The sequence below is a fragment of the Furipterus horrens genome, unplaced genomic scaffold, assembly GCF_987537825.1.
Source record: "Furipterus horrens unplaced genomic scaffold, mFurHor1.1.pri manual_scaffold_17, whole genome shotgun sequence".
NCBI classification, from domain to species: Eukaryota; Metazoa; Chordata; class Mammalia; order Chiroptera; family Furipteridae; genus Furipterus; species Furipterus horrens.
This window is the reverse complement of record NW_028327187.1, coordinates 79,262,452-79,282,902: the sequence shown is the minus strand read 5'-3', so window position 1 is coordinate 79,282,902 and position 20,451 is coordinate 79,262,452. Positions and strand designations below refer to the sequence as shown.

The 20,451-nt window shown below is 40.4% G+C and overlaps 1 protein-coding gene across 5 annotated transcripts in view; it reads right to left on the bottom strand.

The window, feature by feature from the left end:
• The window catches only part of PHF8 (PHD finger protein 8), a 122,800-nt gene that overhangs the window by 47,445 nt on the left and 54,904 nt on the right, over positions 1 to 20,451 (bottom strand). For 4 of the 5 annotated variants that reach the window (XM_090265368.1, XM_090265372.1, XM_090265369.1 and 1 more), the window contains exons 9-18: positions 20,135 to 20,222; positions 19,677 to 19,783; positions 17,878 to 17,969; positions 15,289 to 15,378; positions 13,087 to 13,383; positions 12,226 to 12,329; positions 6,563 to 6,741; positions 5,938 to 6,023; positions 5,355 to 5,488; positions 4,194 to 4,507 (exon numbers count right to left, since the gene is read on the bottom strand). In XM_090265368.1, the coding sequence (XP_090121494.1) occupies positions 4,194 to 4,507; positions 5,355 to 5,488; positions 5,938 to 6,023; positions 6,563 to 6,741; positions 12,226 to 12,329; positions 13,087 to 13,383; positions 15,289 to 15,378; positions 17,878 to 17,969; positions 19,677 to 19,783; positions 20,135 to 20,222 (1,491 nt within the window). The remainder of the gene's footprint in view (positions 1 to 4,193; positions 4,508 to 5,354; positions 5,489 to 5,937; positions 6,024 to 6,562; positions 6,742 to 12,225; positions 12,330 to 13,086; positions 13,384 to 15,288; positions 15,379 to 17,877; positions 17,970 to 19,676; positions 19,784 to 20,134; positions 20,223 to 20,451) is intronic. The other variant, XM_090265371.1, reaches the window with a different exon arrangement.

Here is a 20,451-nt window from a genome sequence, read left to right as displayed (position 1 = left end):
CCAGTGCACTGTTGGTGGGAATGCAGACTGCTGCAGGCACTATGGAAAACAGTATGGAATTACCTCAAAAAACTAAAAATGGAACTGCCTTTTGAACCAGCAATTCCAGTGCTAGGATTATACCCGAAAAGTCCTAAAACCCCAATTCAAAAGTACTTATGCACCCCTATGTTCATAGCAGCGCTGTTTACAATAGCTAAGTGCTGGAAACAGCCTAAGTGCCTATCTGTAGATGAGTGGATCAAAAAACTGTGGTACATCTACACAATGGAATACTAAGCAGCAGAGAGAAAGAAGTAACTCCTGCCATTTGCAACAACATGGATGGAACTAGAGAATTATGCTTAGCGAAATAAGCCAGGCTTGAAAGAAAAATACCATATGATATCACCTAATACAGGAGACTAATAAACAACATAAACAAATGAACAAAATTGAAAAAGGAACAGAATAACAGTTATCAGGGGGATGAGGGGAGGGAGAGAAAGGCGGTAAATAGGGGAAGGGTCTAGTAAAGGAACTAGTATAAAGAACCCATGGACATGACAACGGGGTAGGGAATGACTGTGGGAGAAGAGATGGGCTTGGTTGGGGGAGTAATTGGGGAAAAGTGGGACAACTGTAATAGAAAATTAATTTTATAAAAAAGAAAAAAGAAAAAAAATATGTCCACACTGAAGCATGCACACAAATGTGTTTAGCAGCATTACTCACAATAGCCAAAAGGTAAAACTAACCCAAATGCCCATCAGCAGATGAATGGATAATCAAATTGTGGCATATCCACGCAACGGAATACTATTCAGCCGCAAAAAGGAACAAAACACTGATTCATGTTAAAACTTGGATGAACCTTGAAAATGTTATGCTAAGTGAAAGGAGCCAGACACAAAAGGTCATGTATTATATGATTACTTTTATATGATATACCCATAATAGGTAAATACATACAGACAGAAAGCAGACTAGTGGTTACCAAGGGATAAGGGGAAGAGAACATGTGGAACGATCATTTAATGAATGCAAGGTGTTTTTATAGGATGATGAAAATATCTTTAGAAAAATAGAAAAAGGTACTGGTTGCACCACACTGTGAATGTACTAAATGCTGCTGAACTTATTCACATTAAAATCGTCAATCACTGGAAAATTTTCTCACAATTACAGAGAAAGGCTTAGCAATATATGAAGACCTACAGACAAATCATAAAAATCCTGCAATAGTGCCTCCCCATCAGAGTAGAGCAAAATGGTGGCTCTGCTTTCTAAAAAATCAAGCACTGGTAGGAGAGGAGGATGGCTGAGAGGGCAAATGAAGTTGTGAAGATACTTCCCCGTGTTTAAAAAAAAAAAAAAAAGATTGCTGAAGACTAGGCCCTGGATAAGATTTTAATTTCAGGAAGCTGGTATCTACCTTAAGCAAATGTCCTCAAGAACCTATATCTAGAAAAAAGAAGCCTGGGCCCAGGGTTTAAGGCTACAAAGATCCGCTGATTCTGATGCTGGGTGCAAATTCCAATGGGCTGGACCTGAGCAAGGTGGGCTGTCATTTGGGTGCTTTGGCTCCAAGGCCAAAGAGATTTTGAGAGGTATGACCCTAGCCCTCTTTTTATTGTAAGTGCTATTATATTTTAGTGCACAAATTTTCAGGATACGATGTTTTTCAGGAATGCATACATCCCATTATAGCAGAAAAGGCCTCTGATGAAAGATGTCAGTCTCCATGAATTAATTTACAAATGCCGTGCAATCCTAATAAAAAAACCCAATAGAATTCTTCATAAATTCAACAAGCTGATTCTAAAATCCACCTGGAATAGAAAAAGCACAATAATGGTCTAGAAATTCTGGAACAATAAGAACAAATAGGTTGGTATTTCCTTGTTAAGCTTCCTTTCTAGTGTTGCTGGGTGAAGCCGGGACAGGGAGGGTGATACGGAAGCAAAGGCTGAGTGAGTTGTTTGTTCTGAGGGGACTAGTTAGACCACAACTGGATGTCTTGGCTGTAGGTCGATGTGACTATCTGCTGAAGGAAGAATGGGTGGCTGAGGAACTTGGCATGGCCCTAAGACCAATCACAGTTCAGCACAGAGATGATGGGCTTGATGAGCATCTATGCTCTCCTCAGGTCCAAAGCAAGCTCTGCAGGAGGGGTCTGCCTTACCAGACACAAGACCTATAGTAACTAACCTATGTAACATTGCCACAGAAATGGACAAAATTATTTTATGGAACAGAATAATTATATCTAACACACAACAACTACCGTGTGCTGTGCAAAGTTCTAAGTGCTTTACATATATTAATTAATTTTAGGCCACAGCAATATGAGATGGGTATAGAGAGGTTAACTAGATTGTCCAAGATCACACAGCTATTAAGGGGCAGAACGGGGAATGTAGAGCAGAAAAACAAATCTAGATATATATGGAATTCAGTTTATGACAAAAGTGAAACTTCAAATCAGGGGGATGATAATGAATTAGTCCATAAATGGTGTTGCAGCAAATGACTGCCTATATAGAAAAAAATAAAGTTAGATTCTTACCTCCCACAATTCACAAAACTTAATTCCAGAAAAAAAGCTAAAAATTTAACTTCTATACAAATTTTAGGTGAAAATATAAGAAAGTCTTCTTACATATGACATAAAATTTTATAAAAACTGATAAAGATGACTATGTAAAAACTGAAATCTTCTACATGCTAAAAGATACCATAAATAAAATACAAGCAGCAGACAAAAAGAAAATATTTTCAGTATTTCCAAAATATATTAAAATACTCCAACAAATGTAGAATAAAGAACTCCCACAAACCAATAAGAAAAACATCTTAATAGAAAAGTGAGTGAAAGATTGGATAATTCACAGAAAAGAAATAAAGAAGAGCCAATAAACATAAAACAAACTGAGACACTACTTTGTCCCATCTGCTTGACAAAAGTTTAAAAGGCTGATACTACTGGTAAGGCTGTGGAGAAACAGGTATTTCTCATAACATTGCTCATATTCTGGCTGTTTTGGAGGAGAATTTGGCACTATTAACATTTATTTTGTGTATAGCATTCAATCCAGCAGAGAAATGCTAGCTGGCATATGGGCACTAAGGGTTATTTACATGAATTTTCACTGCAGCATTGTTAGTGACAGTAAAACATGAGAAACAACCTAAATGTAATTCAGTAGGGAATGACCAAACACATGATGGTACAACTATGCTATAAGACTACTATGCAGCAAGTATATCTCAATATGTATGTATAGATGAAGTACATCTCTAGGAACTGATGTTGAATCACAGGCACTAACACTACACCTGTTATCTATTTATGTCTACATGGGGGTATAAACACAAGAAAATGAAAGGTGTACATCAAACTGACAGCAAAGGTCACCTTCCTCAGAGGCAGATGAATGTTAGTAAAAGAATTTTTACTTTCTCTGCCTTGTTCTAATTTTGGTCAAAAGTATTAATGTTTTTTTTTAAATATTAAAATAAAAACTTACATTAAGTCAGCTATACTATACAAAACAGTGCTTTATACACTGAAGTACTTCATAAATCTTAGCTTTAAAAAAATGAGTCATCTCACCCTGGCTGGTGTGGCTCAGTAGATTGAGCACCTGCCTGCGAATCGAAAGGTTGCTGGTTTGATTCCCAGTCAGGGCACATGCCTAGGTTGCACGTCAGGTCCCCAGCTAGGGGCATGTGAAAGGCAACCACACATTGTTGTTTCTCTCTCTTTCTCCTCCCCTTACCCTCTCTCTTAAAATAAGTAAAATCTTAAAGAAAAAAGAAATATTTTAAAAAGAGTCATCTCTTAAATGTAAAAGGTTGGCCAAAAAGTTATTATATACTTTTGCCAGGATGAACTGAATGACATAGAACACAAACAATACAGGTGATGGAACTAAAATAATCAAGAGGGGGAAAAGCCACAAGCAGTGAAAATTGGACTAAAAGTGAGTAATAGCTAACTGTAGTAGCTAACAATTTTTGAGGGCCACCCATGAGCAAGACAACATGTCAGATGTTTTGTACAAGCATCATCTCTAATTCTTACATCAACCTGTGAGATTCCCATTTTATAAATTAAGAAAATATGCTTGCTGTCCAGCATTGGGTTTGGGATTAAGACTCGGGCTGGGGGAGCCCTTCTGGCCTGGACCCAAGTGCTCAGCTGCCCTTACTATACTCTGCATCCTTGAAGCATGCTCCCAAGCTGTCCTGTTCATCCAGACTGGCGTTCTCCTCCTCCTCCTCGCTCTCGGCTCTCCAGTATGCTGGCCGATTGATGGGCCGCTTTCCTGGGGTGCGCTGGGAAGCAGGACTGCTAGACACTGTGCCCAGCCCACTGCTGGAGCTCGTACTGCTTTGGTCCTGCCCCCTGGTCCACCAGGCCTGCAAGCCGGAGGTAGCTGGGGAGGACGATGAGGACTGCAAGTTGGCCATGCACAGCATGCCCTGGATGGCCTCCTGAGTGCTGGGAGAGGCAGGGGCCTCGCTGCAAGGGACAAAGGAGAAATGCTGAGGTAGTTTCTCTAGGTGTCTGAGTAAACCAGTTATCAGAATAGTCAGGGAGGAGGGACAACAGCTGAGGGGTCAGTGAGAGGAAGAAGAGAATCATCCCAGGTGAAAATACCAGAAATCAAATTAAAGGATCCATGTAGTATCAAAGACTGTTTTCATGAAAAGGCCATCTGTCTTGCTTTAAGTCTCTACAGAGACAGCAGGCAAGATGGCAAAAAGAAGGGCACATCTCCCTCCCTATTCATCCATGCTGCATTCTTTCCTTTCAAAAAAAAAGGCCCAGTTCTCCTTCCTTGTCTCTTCCAGCCCCTCTTAAAACTTCCAAAGAACACAAAACTGATTCCCCTTCGTGTTCATACCGTCTCTCTCTAAGACCTTAAGTTTCTTTGGACAGATTTCAAGTCTACTTTATTCTTTCAGTCCAAATGCCCTGGCTAATTCTTTGTCCCTTTAAATAATAGCTTGAGTCCTGGCTAATGTGGCTCAGTTGGTTGGAGCATTGTCCCATTCACCAAAAGGTCGTGGGTTTGATTCCAAGTCAGGGCCAGAATGCCTAGGTTGTGAGTTTGATCCTTGGTTGGGGACCCTAAGAGAGGGAATCAATTGATGTTTCTCTCTCACATCAATGTTTCTCTCTCAAAGTAAGGGGAAAAAATGTCCTTGGGCGAGGATAAATAAATAAATAAATAAATAAATAAATAAATAAATAAATAAATAGCAGATTGATAAATAACTGTCAACTGGCTGACAGCCCTTTGGGTGAAGGTGGGAGTATACTGTTTGACTGCCTCAGAAAGGGGAGATCAAAGCCAATTACTTACGTGAGGGCAGCATAGTCAGGTCCCCCAACCTGCCTGCTTGCCTTCAGTAGATCAAGAATTCCACCAGCTCCACTCCCATTTCCAAGCTTGCCTTCGACCCCTTCTACCATGTCCTCATCTGTTGTATAGTCCTCCTGTTGGGGAAAGAGGATATCACCGCAGCTGCCCAGGATTGGTCAGGTAAGGCCCCAATGCAGAGTTGACAGTCTCAGTCCTGGAACTAATATCTTCTGAGCACCAAGTATAGACTAAGTACTAAACAGAATACTCATTCTTTCATTTTAATTCCCACAGCATCTTTGTGAGGTGGGAATTATAGCTCCCATTTTACAGATAAAGAAACTAAGGCTCAGTTAAATAATTTGTGAAAGATCACAGTAATATTCCAAATTGGATATTCTTTGTATTCATCACACTTTTATTCTACTCTGTATTAATGATTTTTTAAATATTTCAACTAAATTATAATCTTCCATTTTATGTTCAGCAACACTTAGTACACAGTCTTTCACTTAATAAATAATCTGCCTTCTGTCTCTATAACCAGAATGAGCAAAGGACTAGACACAGGGCAGGGTCCTACCTCAATGTCAAACTCGACTTCTCCTGGTTCACGAACTCGGTTGGGGTCAGAGCAAGGCTTCGCACGGGGCAGCTTTCGGGGAAATTCTAGAAAACAATGGCATGCACTTATCATGAAGCTAAGATTAGCATTCTCAGTCAAACACCCAGAGGAAAGAAAAGAAGATGATTATAATTTTCCTAAAAGTAATGACCACCAGTGACTGATTTAAAGAGATAAGGAATTAGCTTATAAATAAAACTGTAGCCCTGACCTGTGTGGCTCAGTTCGTTGGGCATCATCCCACAAAGTGAAAGGTTTGCCGGTTCAATTTCCAGTAAGGGCACATGCTTAGGTTGTGGGTTTAGTCCCAGTCAGGGCACGTAAGAGGCAACCAATTTATGTTTCTCTCACATCAGTGTTTCTCTCCCTCTCTTTTTCCCTCCCTCCCCATCTCTCTAAAAAAATAAAATAAGGATAAAAACAAATAAATAAATCTCTAAAGCAAAGCTTACATGGAGACCTACAGAGCTGGTAAATCAGAATGTCAACAAGTTCAGGTCTAATGTCTGGAGTCTAGCAAGAAGACGAAAAACAAATGTGAAATGGACAAGGCAGGAAAGAGAAAAAACAGGTAGGTACACACTTGGTCTTATTATCAGAGTCGTCTTCTCCTTTCCTAATCTCTCATCAATCTGCAGTTCATCATCTGAATCCAAGTCAAATTCATCCTCCATCACCTGTTCTGCCATTAGCCTAGCTTTGTCTGCCTTCCTCGCGATCTTGGCTCGCCGAGTCTTAGATAAACTCTTTACCCTCTTGGTACTAGAGAGAAAGAGAAGAACATAAAAATAGTCACACTCAATACTGTTATGGTGGCAATTCTCTCCAAATTGATCTGTAGGTTCAATGAAATTCTTATCAAAATATAGCTCACATTTTTTGTAGCAATTAATAAGCTAATACTAAAATGTATATGGGTATACAAAGGTCTCAACATGGCCAAAACAATTTGGAAAAAGAACAAAATTGGAGTACCTATACTACTCAATTTCAAAATTTACTGTAAAGCTACAGTAATTCAGGTAGTGTGATAATGACATAAGGATAGACATACATCAATAGAACTGTACTACAAGTCTAAAACTAAAACCTTAAATTTATGGTCAGTTGATTTCTGACAAAGGTGCCAAGACAATTCAATTGAGAAAGGATGGTCTATTCAACAAATGGTGCTGAAATAACTGGCTATCACATGCAAAGAAATAAATGTGGATTCATACTTCACATCATATACAAAAATAAACTCAAAATGGATCATAGGTCTAACTAAATGAAAAAGCTAAAACTATAAAATTTCTAGAAGAAAACGTAGGAAAATATCTTCGTAACCTGGGATTAGATAAAATTCAAAATGTTTGTGCTTCAAAAGACTCTCTTAAGAAAATGAAAAGACAAGCCACAAACTGGGAAGAAATATTTGCAAGTCATTTATCTGGCAAAATATCTGTATCCAGAATCTTTAAATAACTCTTAGAACTCTCTAATAAGACAAATAAAACAATTAAAAGTCAGCAAAAGACTTGAATAGATATTTCTCTAAAGATGATATACAAATGACCAATAGTCACATGAAAAGATGCTCAATATCATTAGTCTGAAATGAAAATTAAGCCACAGTGAAATACCACTTTATGTCCACCAGAATGGCTATAATTAAAAAAGACAGAGAATAACAAGTGTTAATCAGTATATGGAGAAGCTTGTAATTGCTGGTGGGAATATAAAATGGTATAGACAGTTTGGAATCAATTTTAGCAGTTTCTTAAAAAAGTTAAAAATAGTTATCATATGACCCAAGATTTTACTCCTAAGTGAAAAACAAAAACATACGTCCACACAAAAATTTGTATGCAAATGCTCATAGCACTATTATTCATAATAGCCAAAAGTAGAATCAATATGAATGACCACCAACTAGTGAATAAACAAAATGTATATCCATATGATGGAATACTATTCAGCAATAAAAAAGTAGGAATTAATGATACATACTACATCATGGAACCTAAAAAAAATTATGCTAAGTGAAAAAAGCCAGACACAAAAGACCAAATATTGTGTGACTCCATTTATATGAAATGTCTAGAAAAGGCAAATCTATACAAACAAAAAGCAGATTAGTGATTGCTTGGGCCTGGGGAAGGGAACCAGGACTGACTATAGTGCGTATAAGGGATCTTTTGGGGTGAGAGAAATGTTTTAAAGTTGGATTGTGGTGATGGTTGCGCATTCTTTAAATATATTAAAAGTCATTTACTTAAAATAGGTTAATTGTATGATATGTAAATTATACCTAAAAAAGCTGTTAAAATACATAAAGTGAAACTCAACAGTGCCTTAAATAATCCTGTTATACATGGTAAACAATATTAACTAGTACAAACTGCTAAAATAAACCTTATTGTTAAAAAGAAATACGTTTTTGGTAAATCAGTATACTTGTTATACTCAACAAATAGTCATTTGGTGAACTAGCTTTCAGTGACTTGGTTCTCATTAAATTGGCCTGCTTTGTACCTCCCAGAGTGGTTGGGAGGATTAAATGAGTGAATGCAGAGACTGACACATGGAAAATGCCTAACGGTAGCTAATCTTATAATTCAGTTCTTGGGGCCTCAGTATCCACATTAGTAAAACAGAGATAACAAACACTGACCTTCAGGGTTGTTGTGAGGACTAAATAAAATAATGTATGTAAAGAGCTAAGAGAGAATCTGATACAGAGCAAGGGCTCTGTAAATGGCAGCTATTTATACCCTGATCTTTTTAACTTCTAATCATGAAAATGTCAAATATATACAAAAATATAAAAGTATTGTATAGCAAACTCTTATGTACCTATCACCCAGTTAAGTTTCAGCAACTATCGACACACAGCTAATCTTGTTTCATTTACACCTCAGTCCCCACAAAACACTGGATTACTTTGGAGAAAAGCCCAGACATAATATCATCTGGTCTGTTAATATCTCTATACCTTGCTCTGTAGGTTCACTTAAAGGCGGCCTCTGGCAGATTCAGGAAATAATAGAAACAGCACAAGAAAGACTGGTAGGGAAGGGGAAATGTCTTATTGTGTCCTCAATAACCATTACAGCCTGGACCCTTAGGACTCAATTTTCTCTTCCCCAGAGACCAACCATTGGTTCTGGACAAAGGGCAATGCTCACTAATCTTATTCCTTAGTAACTAGGTTCTCAAATCTGAAGGATAGCTCCACTGCTTTCAGAATCAGCCCTATTCTCACACTCTATTTTCCCTCCTGCTCAACCAGGTGGACCTACTACACCTCACCCTTGGGATCTGAAGACAACCTATTCTACAAAAAGGCTATTAACGTATCTTTGTCACTTGAGTTCTCACAATGTTCATACTCTGCACCTGGCTCTTGACAACTCCTATCTGGTGTTCTGAGTGTCCAAATGGTAACTCTTATTATCATCTTCTGCCCTACCTACATGTTTCAGGATTTTTGATGACCTAGTCAGCTTTTGTTCATACCCACACCATTATCACCTTTCATCTTCAACTTCATCATTATATTTACAAGAGTTAGCATTAATCAAGTATTTACTATGTGGCAGGCTCTTTGATAAGCACTTTATATACACCATCTCATATTCTTCCAACAATCCTGAGTAAGTTTCATCTATAGAATAGATATAATGAGAACATTGAGGCAGACAGGTTAATTAACTTGCCACGATCACACATGAATACATGTCAGAGCTGAGATTCAAACTCAGGACTGTCTGATTCCCAAGCCTATGTTTTTTGTTGCGAACAGCTTTTCTTCTTTTAGAAAATGTTCTGTTGCCCTGACTAGTGTGACTCAGTTGGTTGGGCGTCATTCAGCAAAGCAAAAGATCACTGGTTCAATACCCGGTCAGGGCACATGCCTGGCTTACGCGTCTGGGCCCCTGGTTAGGGCGTGTACAAGAGGCAACCAATTGATGTTTCTCTCACACATCGATGTTTCTCTCCCTTTCTCCCTCCCTTCCCCTCTCTAAAAATAAATAAAAATCATTTTTGGAAAAGAAAATGTTCTGTTAAAATTATTTTAAGAAAAGTAATACATGCTCATTGTACAAAATTCAAATGCTACTGAAGTGAAAGTTTCCTCTACTGCCTCCCCTATCCTACTTTCCAGAGGTAATTACTGTTACAAGTTTGGTTGACGAGTATAAAATAATAAATATATTTATTAGTGTGAATGTATCTAAATATCCCTGGAAGGAAATCATTGACATTGGTTGTCCATGGGAAGAGGAATTGGAGAACAGAGAAGAGAGCAAACATTTTCACTATGTATTCTTTTATGCTTTTTTAATTTTAAACTGTATAAATTAAATTTTAAAACTCTTCAAGGGGAGGTTAGGGGGTGGAGGGCTTAAGCAAACAAGAAAAAGGACTCATGGACATGGACACCAGTGTGGTGATTGTTGAGAACTAAATGGTAATGAAAAATAATACAATAAAAATTAAATTAAAAAACTCTTCAAAAAAGTTAAATTAAAAAAAGGGAAAAATCTGTATGTTGCTTCTCTACTCAAGCATACATGTGCACACATGCTTTTTTTATAAATTAAAATGGGGATTCTTGAGAAAATCCTTGAGAAGGAAGACATTTTCCTCTGTCTCTGTCTCTGTCTCCATCTCTCTCTGTCTCTCTTGCGCGCGCTCTCTCTCTCACACACTCACTTACACACTCAATGCTTATGAGACTTCACCCCCTGGGACCAAGCAACTAACCATTGAAGGGGGATGGGTTGTAGCCCTGGCAGGGTAGCTCAGTTGGTTGGAGCACTGTCCCAATAAGCCAAGGTTGCAAGTTTGATCCCAGTCAGGGCACATGCAAGAATCAATCAATAAATGGAATCAATCGATAAATAAGTGGAACAACAAGTTGATGCCCATCTCTCCCTCTTTCTCTCTCATTCAAAAAAAAAAAAAAACAAAAAAACCCCATAAATTAAAAAAAAATTTAAGGGATGGGTTGTATAAGATTTTTCAGCTACAAAACCTAAAGAGTGAGAACCAGCTAGCTGCTAAGCCCAATACAAAGCTCCTTTGCAAGACAGTGCTAGGCAGAGAAGGGTTCAAAATGCAAAAACAACAAAATGCCAACACCTCAGTGATTAACTCCCCTCAGGGTTGTCAGGACAGAACCAAGCCAAAGCAGCCCTGGCAAGGTGGCTCAGTTAGTTGGAGTGTCTTTCCACGTACCAAAAGGTTTCAGGTTGGATTCCCAGCCAGGGCACATACTTAGGTTACAAGTTCAATCCCCAGTTGGGATGCGGGCAACTAATCGATGTTTCTGCCTCACATTGATGTACCTCTCTTGTGTCAATGTCTCTCTCTCCCCCTCTCTCCCTCCCTCCTTCCATCTTCCTCTTCCTCTCAAATAAAAAAAATCATAATGGGACTATCCCTATATATATATTTTATAAACTGACTTTTTTACTTAAGAATTTACCTTGATCTCTCCATGTCAATAAGTAAACTCATTCCTTTTTTTTTCAAAAGATTTTATTTATTTTTAGAGACAAGGGAAGGGAGGGAGAAAGAGGAAGAAAAACAGCAATGTGTGGTTGCCTCTTGCGTGCCCCTAACTGGGGACTTGGCTTGCGACCCAGGCATGTGCCCTGACTGGAAATCGAACCAGCGACCGTTTGGTTCGCAAGCTGGTGCTTAATCCACTGAGCCATACCAGCCAAGGCTAAACTCACTACTTTTTAACAGCTGCATGGTATTCTATTCTACAGATGTACCATAATTTATTTATCCAATCCTTATTGATGAACATGTTTCCAATTACTTACTATTATAAACAATGATGTGAACATTTCCCTTTATACACCTGTGCAAATATTTCTGCAAAATAAATTCCTAAAAATTGAATAGCAAAAGGTATATAAAAAACCAGTGCTCTTAACCAGTTATGCTATCCTACCTATTACACCTGCCAGCAGTTCTGATCCACTAACTTGCTGAAATTTCTAGATATTATACAAGATTTTTCTGAGGACTGCAAATTAGATTCTAGACTTCTCCCCTATCTCTCCACAAACACACCATGGTTCTCTGAACTGAGCAATAATATCTGATAATATTTGGGTTTTTCCCAAGCGCAGTCCCCCCGCCCTGACCCATGTTCCAGTCCCAGGTCCCAATTCCATGCCCTGTGTTGGTGGCATGTTGCCACCAACAGTCCAAGTACCACTGTGCTCATTCTTCCCACCTCACCTGCCATTAGACATCAATAGGGCCAGCGGGCCCTCATTCCCATCAAGGTCCAAGTCTGGCGAGTCATCATCTGAATCATTCACGCAGGTACCAGTGATGTTGACCTACAGAAGGAGGAAGCTCAGTTGTCACCTGTCTGGGTCTCCTATGTGAACCAGGATGGCCAGTTCCCTCTGGTTTCATTGGTTTAGTTCACTGTCAAAACCACCTGAACAAAGACCTTCTGCTACACTGTCCCACTCCCCCAACCACAAATGATCACAGGAGTAGGAGGCTGAGAATGTATGCCTGGCTCAGGGGGAGCCCTATCAATCTTATAAAACATGTTCCCTAAAAAGAGGGAGGAGCACCTTCACATGCCCATAGAAGGCACCACAATCTTGAAGCAAGGTAGAGCCCTGGAGGATAGCTTTTCTCAAGGACCCTTTTAAGACTCCAACCTTACACTCATATAACATGTTCTCAAATGTCATTCCCATCCCAGCATTTCAGATTCAGTTTATGTCATGTTTTCTGAGAAGAGCTCCTAACCATTGCCCTACTCAGATAGAATCATCCCCATCTGTGTCTCAGGGTCCCACACATACCTCTGATTTAGCATCCACACTTCATTGCACTCATTTGTTTTTATGCCTATCTTTTTCACAAGCCTGTCAGCCTCTTGAAAGTTACATGTACAGCACCGATCACAATGCCCAGCATAGACAAGATCTCAACAAATGCTTGTTAAATGAGTGGGACTGGTAGCCAAACACCAGGGGCCCTAAGGGAGATGGAAGAACAGAACAGCCTATCCTTTTGCTACCCTTCTCTTCCAAGAGACCCAAAAGGGCTGGGCTGAACCCATGGGCCAGCACCCACCTTTGCTTTCTGGGAAGAGCCTGTCTTCAGTGCCTGATGATTGTATATGTCCATGAGATTATAGCTCAATTGGCCAGCAGGCCCCAAGGCTGAGCTCTCCTTGCCCTTTTGCTCTGCCTTCTTGAAGAGTTGGTTGGGCTTCAGGCCTTTCTTCTTTGAACCACTTTTGGAGGGTAGCCTGGACATGGCTACTGAAGTGGATTGGGCTGGACTGGTTAAGGGAATGGAGCCGGCTTGGGAGATCCTCTGCATCCCAAAGATATTGCTTGTTTTCCCAACCTTCTGTTGGAAGATATCCTACAAGAGTGTTAGTACACAAGGGGGTTAGAGCTTACTCAAGGGTTCTCTCCGCTGATAGCAGAGGTCTGTTCATGGCACTGGCGGCACTACCGTGCAAGTGGCTTACAGATGCTCCACATATGCACACCCTATTTTTTGCACAATAAGTCGTCAGAATTTCCTGGGTGGCATTTCTTTACCCAGCCAATGACAAATATGGAGAAGACGAGCAGAGGAAAAGCCCAGCATTATTGTCAAAACTGGAGAGAAAAGTCTCCAAGAGCAGCTGACATGAGACAAAATAATTGAGTTCTAAAATGTGTGGTTCAAGCTCCAAGGACTGAAGAATTTGGGAGAGAGAGAGAGAGGGTCTCTTCTTAATTCTGCTACTAGCTACCTCTGTAGCCTCAGATAAGTGATCTCACCACCTCTAGGGCTCTGTTTACCCAGCTGTAAAATTAACAAATTCGACTGGAAAAGTGGTTTGCAAAGCTGTTCTGTGGCTCTTTTGAGCTTCTCAGGAGGAGTCATGGGAACTGGAGGGAGGTGAAAGGCAAACAAGAGGAACAAGCAGAGCCCTAAGCCTCCCATCTTCATCTCACTCACAGCAGCTGTGCTTTCACTGGTTGTATATATTGGACTTCCACGTAAAATCTTATCTGAAAAAAAGGATTCCATTGCTTTAAAATATTTGAAAGTCAATGGATCAGATATGACCCATCACTAAGTCCTCTTTCAACTAGCCCAAAGTTCTGCATATACAAAATTGGCTTAAGTGGGAAGAGCTGGAAAAAAGGTAGGTCTTTCAATGAAACCGGAAGGATTCTGACAAATGGGAGTGCAGGAAAATGAGGTAGGAGGTGGGAAATGGAAGCTATGCTCTAGGCAGTAGAACATGCTGTAAGCGGTGAGGCTAGAAGCCCAACTTTCCAGTAGCTCACTCTGACCACCCTTCAGCATGGATTTAGTGCTAAATAGAACTTTTAGATTCTGAGCTAAAGGAAAATTTAAACTTCCTGAAGTCCGATTCTCCTCTGGTGCCTCTGCTGCTTCACCAGCCCACACTGCGCTCTCTCTTTGCTGCAAAGTCTGTTAATAACAATGGCTCACATTTATTGAGTCCTTACTCTGCCAGGCACTGTGTGAGGGGCTCTACATTCATCAGTTCTTACTTCTAATAAAACTCTGAAGAGGTGGAGTTATCCCCACTTTACAGATAAGGATACTGAGGCTATGAAAGGCTTGCAAGTGACAGAGCAGGAACCAGAACCCGTTTCTCTGAGTCTCTTACCACTACACCTTACTGCCTCGTAGTTTATGCCACCTGTTGAAACATGGCTTTGTAATCATCTTCAACCAGGGAGAACTGTCATTTTGTAGAATGCAGAGACTGAGTCAAAATATTAATAACAACTACTACTACTATGACCTCCACCACCCACCACCACCATGACACATCATCAGAATGTATTGTGCGCCAAGCCCTATACTTAATGCTCAAACTGTATTACCTTATTTAATCCTTTTAACAATCCCTGAGTATGTAGCGTTATCCCCATCTTAGAGGTGAGGAAACAAGGCTTAGACAGGTTAACTTTGCTCAGCGTCCCCTACTAGGTTGTGAGTTCTTTGTGAGCAAGCACTGTATTTTATATATATATATATATATATATATATATATATATATATATATATATATATATATATATATATACACACACATATATGCTAAGCACCTAGCCCAATGTGTGGCACACTCGAGGCACATAATAGAATTACCTGAATGACTAAATAAATGAATGAATAGAGTCCTTGGTGGGGTCTTCCCAACCCTTCCCCTGAGCTCTTATGCCAACTGCAGAGGCCTGACCTGCCACTTGAGCCTAAAGCCCTTTCCAAATGTCTCCCCTGCTCCCTGCTTACTTCCACCAGGCGGATCTCCCTAGCCAGATCTTTAATGAGCTGCACAGTCCGCACTGTGTCCGGGATCTCATCCTCATGGTCTGGCAGAGCCTGTCAAACAAAAAGCATGAGGAATAGATTCACATTAAAATGAACAACTGATTTTTGACAAAGGTACTAAGGCAACAGAGAAGGGTAGTAACAAATAGTGCCAGACCAATTAGACATCTATATGCCCCAAAAGAACCTCAGTCCATATCTTGCACCACATTGTGACACAGACATACATACAAATTCAAAATGGATCACAGACCTAAATGCAACATCTAAAACTATCAACCATTTAGAAGCGAGCAGAGAAGAAAATCTTTCTGACCTTGGGTTAGGCAAAGATTTCTTAGGATACAAAAAGCATGAACGATAGAAGAAAGAACTGAGAAACTGGACTTAAAAAAAAAAAAATTTCTCTTGGAAAAACACTGTTAAGACAAATCACAGACTCGGAGAAAATATTTGCAAGACACATATCTGATAAAGGACAGCGACAAAGATGTGTGAGGAACTCAGGTGAAGGCTTGGGACACACCCCTCAAAAAGTCAAGGACCTCAGGGAGATCCCTGAGGACATCCCGGCCTCTACACTTGGGAGGACAAAACTCAGTGCTGAGTAGCTACCGGCCCACAGGTAGCTCAACAGCAACCCAAGGAGAGACCTGTTGGTTGTCTCTCTTAATTCATTTGCAATCTTTTTGAGTCCTCAAGATTTACATGTTCATGTAGCCAGATCTCTCAAGTATTTCCTTTACAATTTCTTCTACCAGTTTTCACCTCACTTCAGTATCCAGATGACTGATAAAAATTCCTCAGCATTTACTTCTTTTTTTCCCATGGTTTCATTCTTTTTTTCCTTTAACTCTTTTAATCCATCTGGGATTTATTTTGGTGGCTGGACAAGGGTTGGTGCCTAGAAGCCACATGACCCAGCCAGATAACCTTAACAGCTTCCTCTTCCCAGCCCAGGGGCTCTGGAAAGGTGAGGGAGCAAGTGCCTCTCATGGAAGTCACCTGCACTTCTCAAAAGACTTCTCCCATAAGCATGAACTCTTCAGATCTGTGTCCTACTCTCCTCCAGCTCCCTTTGGCCACACTATTTGGGGCCATCCCGCAGTCCCTGGGCCATCCTGGCCCAAGACATGAGTACTTAGGACCCATCCACTTCCCTCCCTTTTGGTGTTTCTGGGACAGAGTCGCTCTAAAGTTCACTTCATGGGGGGTGGGGCAGGATATCAGAGATGAAAGTCAAGGTAGCCACACCTAAGGGATGAAAAGAAACAGAATCAAAGGCTAAGGCCCAGGCTTAGATGAGTCTAGGGAGCAAGAAAAGGCACATCACATGAAGTCCAAGGATATCTGAGGAGAAGACTGGGAACAGAAAATGGGGAGATTGTGCAAGTCAAGCCTGCAGCAGCTAAAGGTCTTCTTAGGTCACTGTATTTAGGGGAAGAAGTCTATAAAAAGTATGAGAAGCAAAAAGGAATATGTTGATATGTCTTCTATTTTTTGCATTTCTTAAAATTGTTTTAAAAAGCCAAATTTTTGAGTAGATAATCCAGTCGCATAATTCAAAAATCAAACAATATATAAAGATATATAAGCCTCATCAGCCCCATTAGGCCATCAGCTCCATTAGGGCAGCCCCATATTTCACTTTTATTAGTTTCTTCTGCACCCCTCCAGATTGTGTCTTCAGGCAAATAAAAGCACATACAAATATAAATGTTGTTTTCCCCCTTTTTACACATAAGGTAGCACACTATACACATGGTTCTACACCTTTACTTGACAAATTCTGGAGATCTTCCCAAATCAGTACATAGAGAGCTTTCTTAATCTCTTTTATAGCTGTTTAGTATTCAACTGGATAGATAGATATTGATATATTTCTAAAGAGCCACTTTGGCAGCCTGCATCAAGAGTCTTACTTTTTTTTTCATATACTTTGATCCAGTAATTGCTCTTCTAGGAAACTATCCTGAAGAAAAAATCAAGAGATGAGGGACAAAAACTAATGCAAACACATATTCATTGCATGATTTTCTATTAACTGTCACCCAAATAAATGAATAAATAAAAAGGAAGCAACAATAAACAAGTAGTTAAGTAAAAGTGATACATTCCTGAAAAAGAATATCCTATAACTATTAAATGTTTATGGAGAACTTTAGTGACACAGAAAAATTAAGAAAAGCCAATCAATTCAAATACAAAGTTGTATGTACATGGTGACAGCAATTATGTTTTTTAAATGTACATAAGAAAGATCAGAAGAACATATACCCAGTGTTAATGTTAATTCCTCTGAATATTAAAATTACTTTCCTTCCATATACTCTTCTGTATTTTTCTAATTCTCTAGAGTAAGCATGTATTGCTTTTTTATAATCAGAAAGAAATATTTGATAACATAATCCAAAGACTCCCAGTCCTCTACTCTAGAGCCAGAAGCCTACAAGCCTCCCTGGCCTTTTCCACCTTCCCAAAGCATGCACCCAAGGCCAGTCCCTATGGAGGGCAGAACTCTAGAGGAGGTACAGAAATAAGTATATTTACTTCTTTTCTTGTCCAGGCTCTAAAGGCCAAGTTCAGGGCTTTGCCACCATGGACCAGGTAGGAGGCAGGGTGTCTCCTGTTCTCTCGTAAACCTAGAAGGTGAAAGAGGAAGGCAGGGTGAACAAAGCCATGCAAGGAAGTGAAGGGTTTGTTACTTTATTCAGGCAGTCAGAGAAAATGCTCAAGGTTCTAAACACAACTCCAGATCTCAGTTTTTTAAAAAATATTTTATTTATTTATTTTTAGTGAGAGGGGAAGGGAGGGAGAAAGAGAGGGAGAGAAACATCAATGTCTGGTTGCCTCTTGTGCACCCCCAAGACCTGGCCTGCAACCCAGGCATGTGCCCTGACTGGGAATCGAACAGCAACCCTTTGGTTCACAGGCCAGTCCTCAATCCACTGAGCCACACCAGCCAGGGCCAGATCTCAGTTCTTATAATAGTGTTCAGTTAATGAGTACCTACTACATTCCAGGCATATGACATCTATTATCTCATTTAATCTTTATACTCATCCTGTAAGCCAAGTATCACTATCTTCATTTTATAGTCCAGGACACTGAGGCAGAGAGAGGCAGAGACTTAACCAAGGGCATACACCTAGTAAAGTGCCAAAGCCAATACTGACACCCTATCTGTCTGAATCCAAGGCCTGTGCTTCTCCCACCACACTACAACCTGCCTGGGGTTTCAAAATGCAGCACTCAGGAGGACCATGCTGCCATTTACACAGATCTGTAAGGCCATTAATGCCCTTGTTCTGAGATACTCCAGGAGGAGCTATGACTGCCAGATTTACGCTCAATAAAGAATTTTCTATTGAATTGAGCTGTTCAAGACAAGTAATAAGCAGTTATTACTAATTCTGAACAGCTATCTACCCTCTGACTGAAAACTTAAATGACAGTCTGTCTAGGTGGCAGAATGGAGCCTTGAGGTATTAGGTAGGAGACTTGTCTCTGAGGTTCTTTACAACTCTGAGATACTGATTCCTCCTGGCCAAGTCACCTTGAAGAATATCAGGTCTGATCAAGGGAGCCACTCTCTTTCAGAACAGATCGGGTAAGAGGAAACCCAGCAGGTGAGCTTCTGCCTGGGCTGATAACTGGAACCAGCACAATGATGCCAGGATGATCAGGACTGGGCCTTGTCTCTATGGGAAGCAGTTTCTCAGGAAGCTCTGAGACTCTCCAGACTGAGATCCTTGCTTCATTTGGTAGGAAATAGGGATGATTTTGCCATTATCCAATTTTCTGAGCCAGCTTTCCTGAATAAAAAAGTTAAATCCAGCCCTGACTGGTATAGCTAAGTGGGCTGAGCATCATCCTGTAAACCGAAAGGTCACTAGTTCAATTCCCAGTCAGAGCATATGCCTGGGTTACTGGCCAGGTCCCAACTTGGGGGTGTGTGAAGGGCAGCTGATTGATGCTTCTCTCCCTCTCTTTCTCCCTCCCTTCCCCTCTCTCTAAAAATAAATAAAGTCTTTAAAAAGTTAAATCCATGTTTTACCCTACATTATGCTTAGTAAAAAAGCCAATCACATACTGTATGCATCCAGTTTTATAGCATTCTTGAAATGACAAAATTGTAGAGATGAAAAATAAATGAGTAGTTCCCATAAGTTATGGATAGCACAGGGAAACAGTGGGTGAGATTACACATGGGCAGCACCAGGAAGATCTGTGGTGATGGAACAGTACTGAATCTTGACTGAGGTGATGGTTATATGCACAGATACACACACATGCATGCACGCTCAGGGGATCAAGGTGAAAGGGACAGTTGGCAAAGGGGTTCATACCTCGAAAGATGTCCAGGATGTGCTTTCCCACATACCAACAGATGGTCTCAAAGTTGGGGAACTTGAAGAGGTCTGCTGTGCTCAGCCGCTTTTCAATCTCATAAGCTCTGGAAGAAGTAGGCAAAACAGTGATAAGGATCCCCTTTACAGAGCACCTACTATGCATCAGCTATTGTTATGGATGCTTTATATCCATTATCTCTAATCCTTACAACTAATTACCCTGTAAGACCCTACCTTATGGCTTAGGAAACATGGGTTCAAAGGTTATCTGACATGTAACTATTAAGTGAGGAAGAGGTGTTCTTCCTCATACTGAACAGGACCAGGAACCAGTATCCATTCCTTTCTCATCATCTTGTCTCATTCAATGCTACACTCCACACTGTATGGGAGAACCCAAGGACTCTAGCAACTGGGAGTGGGCAAGTTGGGATCACCACAGCCTCAGGACTCACTTGAGCTGCATTTCGATGTTAAGGCTGTGTAAGAAGTTTCCTCCAAAGGCAAGGCAGTCCACAGGGGTCAGTACAGCATGGATCCATCCTGCCATGCAATAAGGCAAAATCAGAGCTAGAAGACATCTCCACTGCCTGCTCAGCTCAAACACAACTCCTTAGAGCAGTCAGCTTGGTAATGACTCAGAACATTCTAAGTTCCTCTGATTCAGAACATTTTAGGTCCCTCCATTCTCCCAATCCCCATCCTGTACATCATTATAACCCTGAACTAGAACAAACTGTGGGGTTCATAAACTCCTACTTCCCTCCTCTCC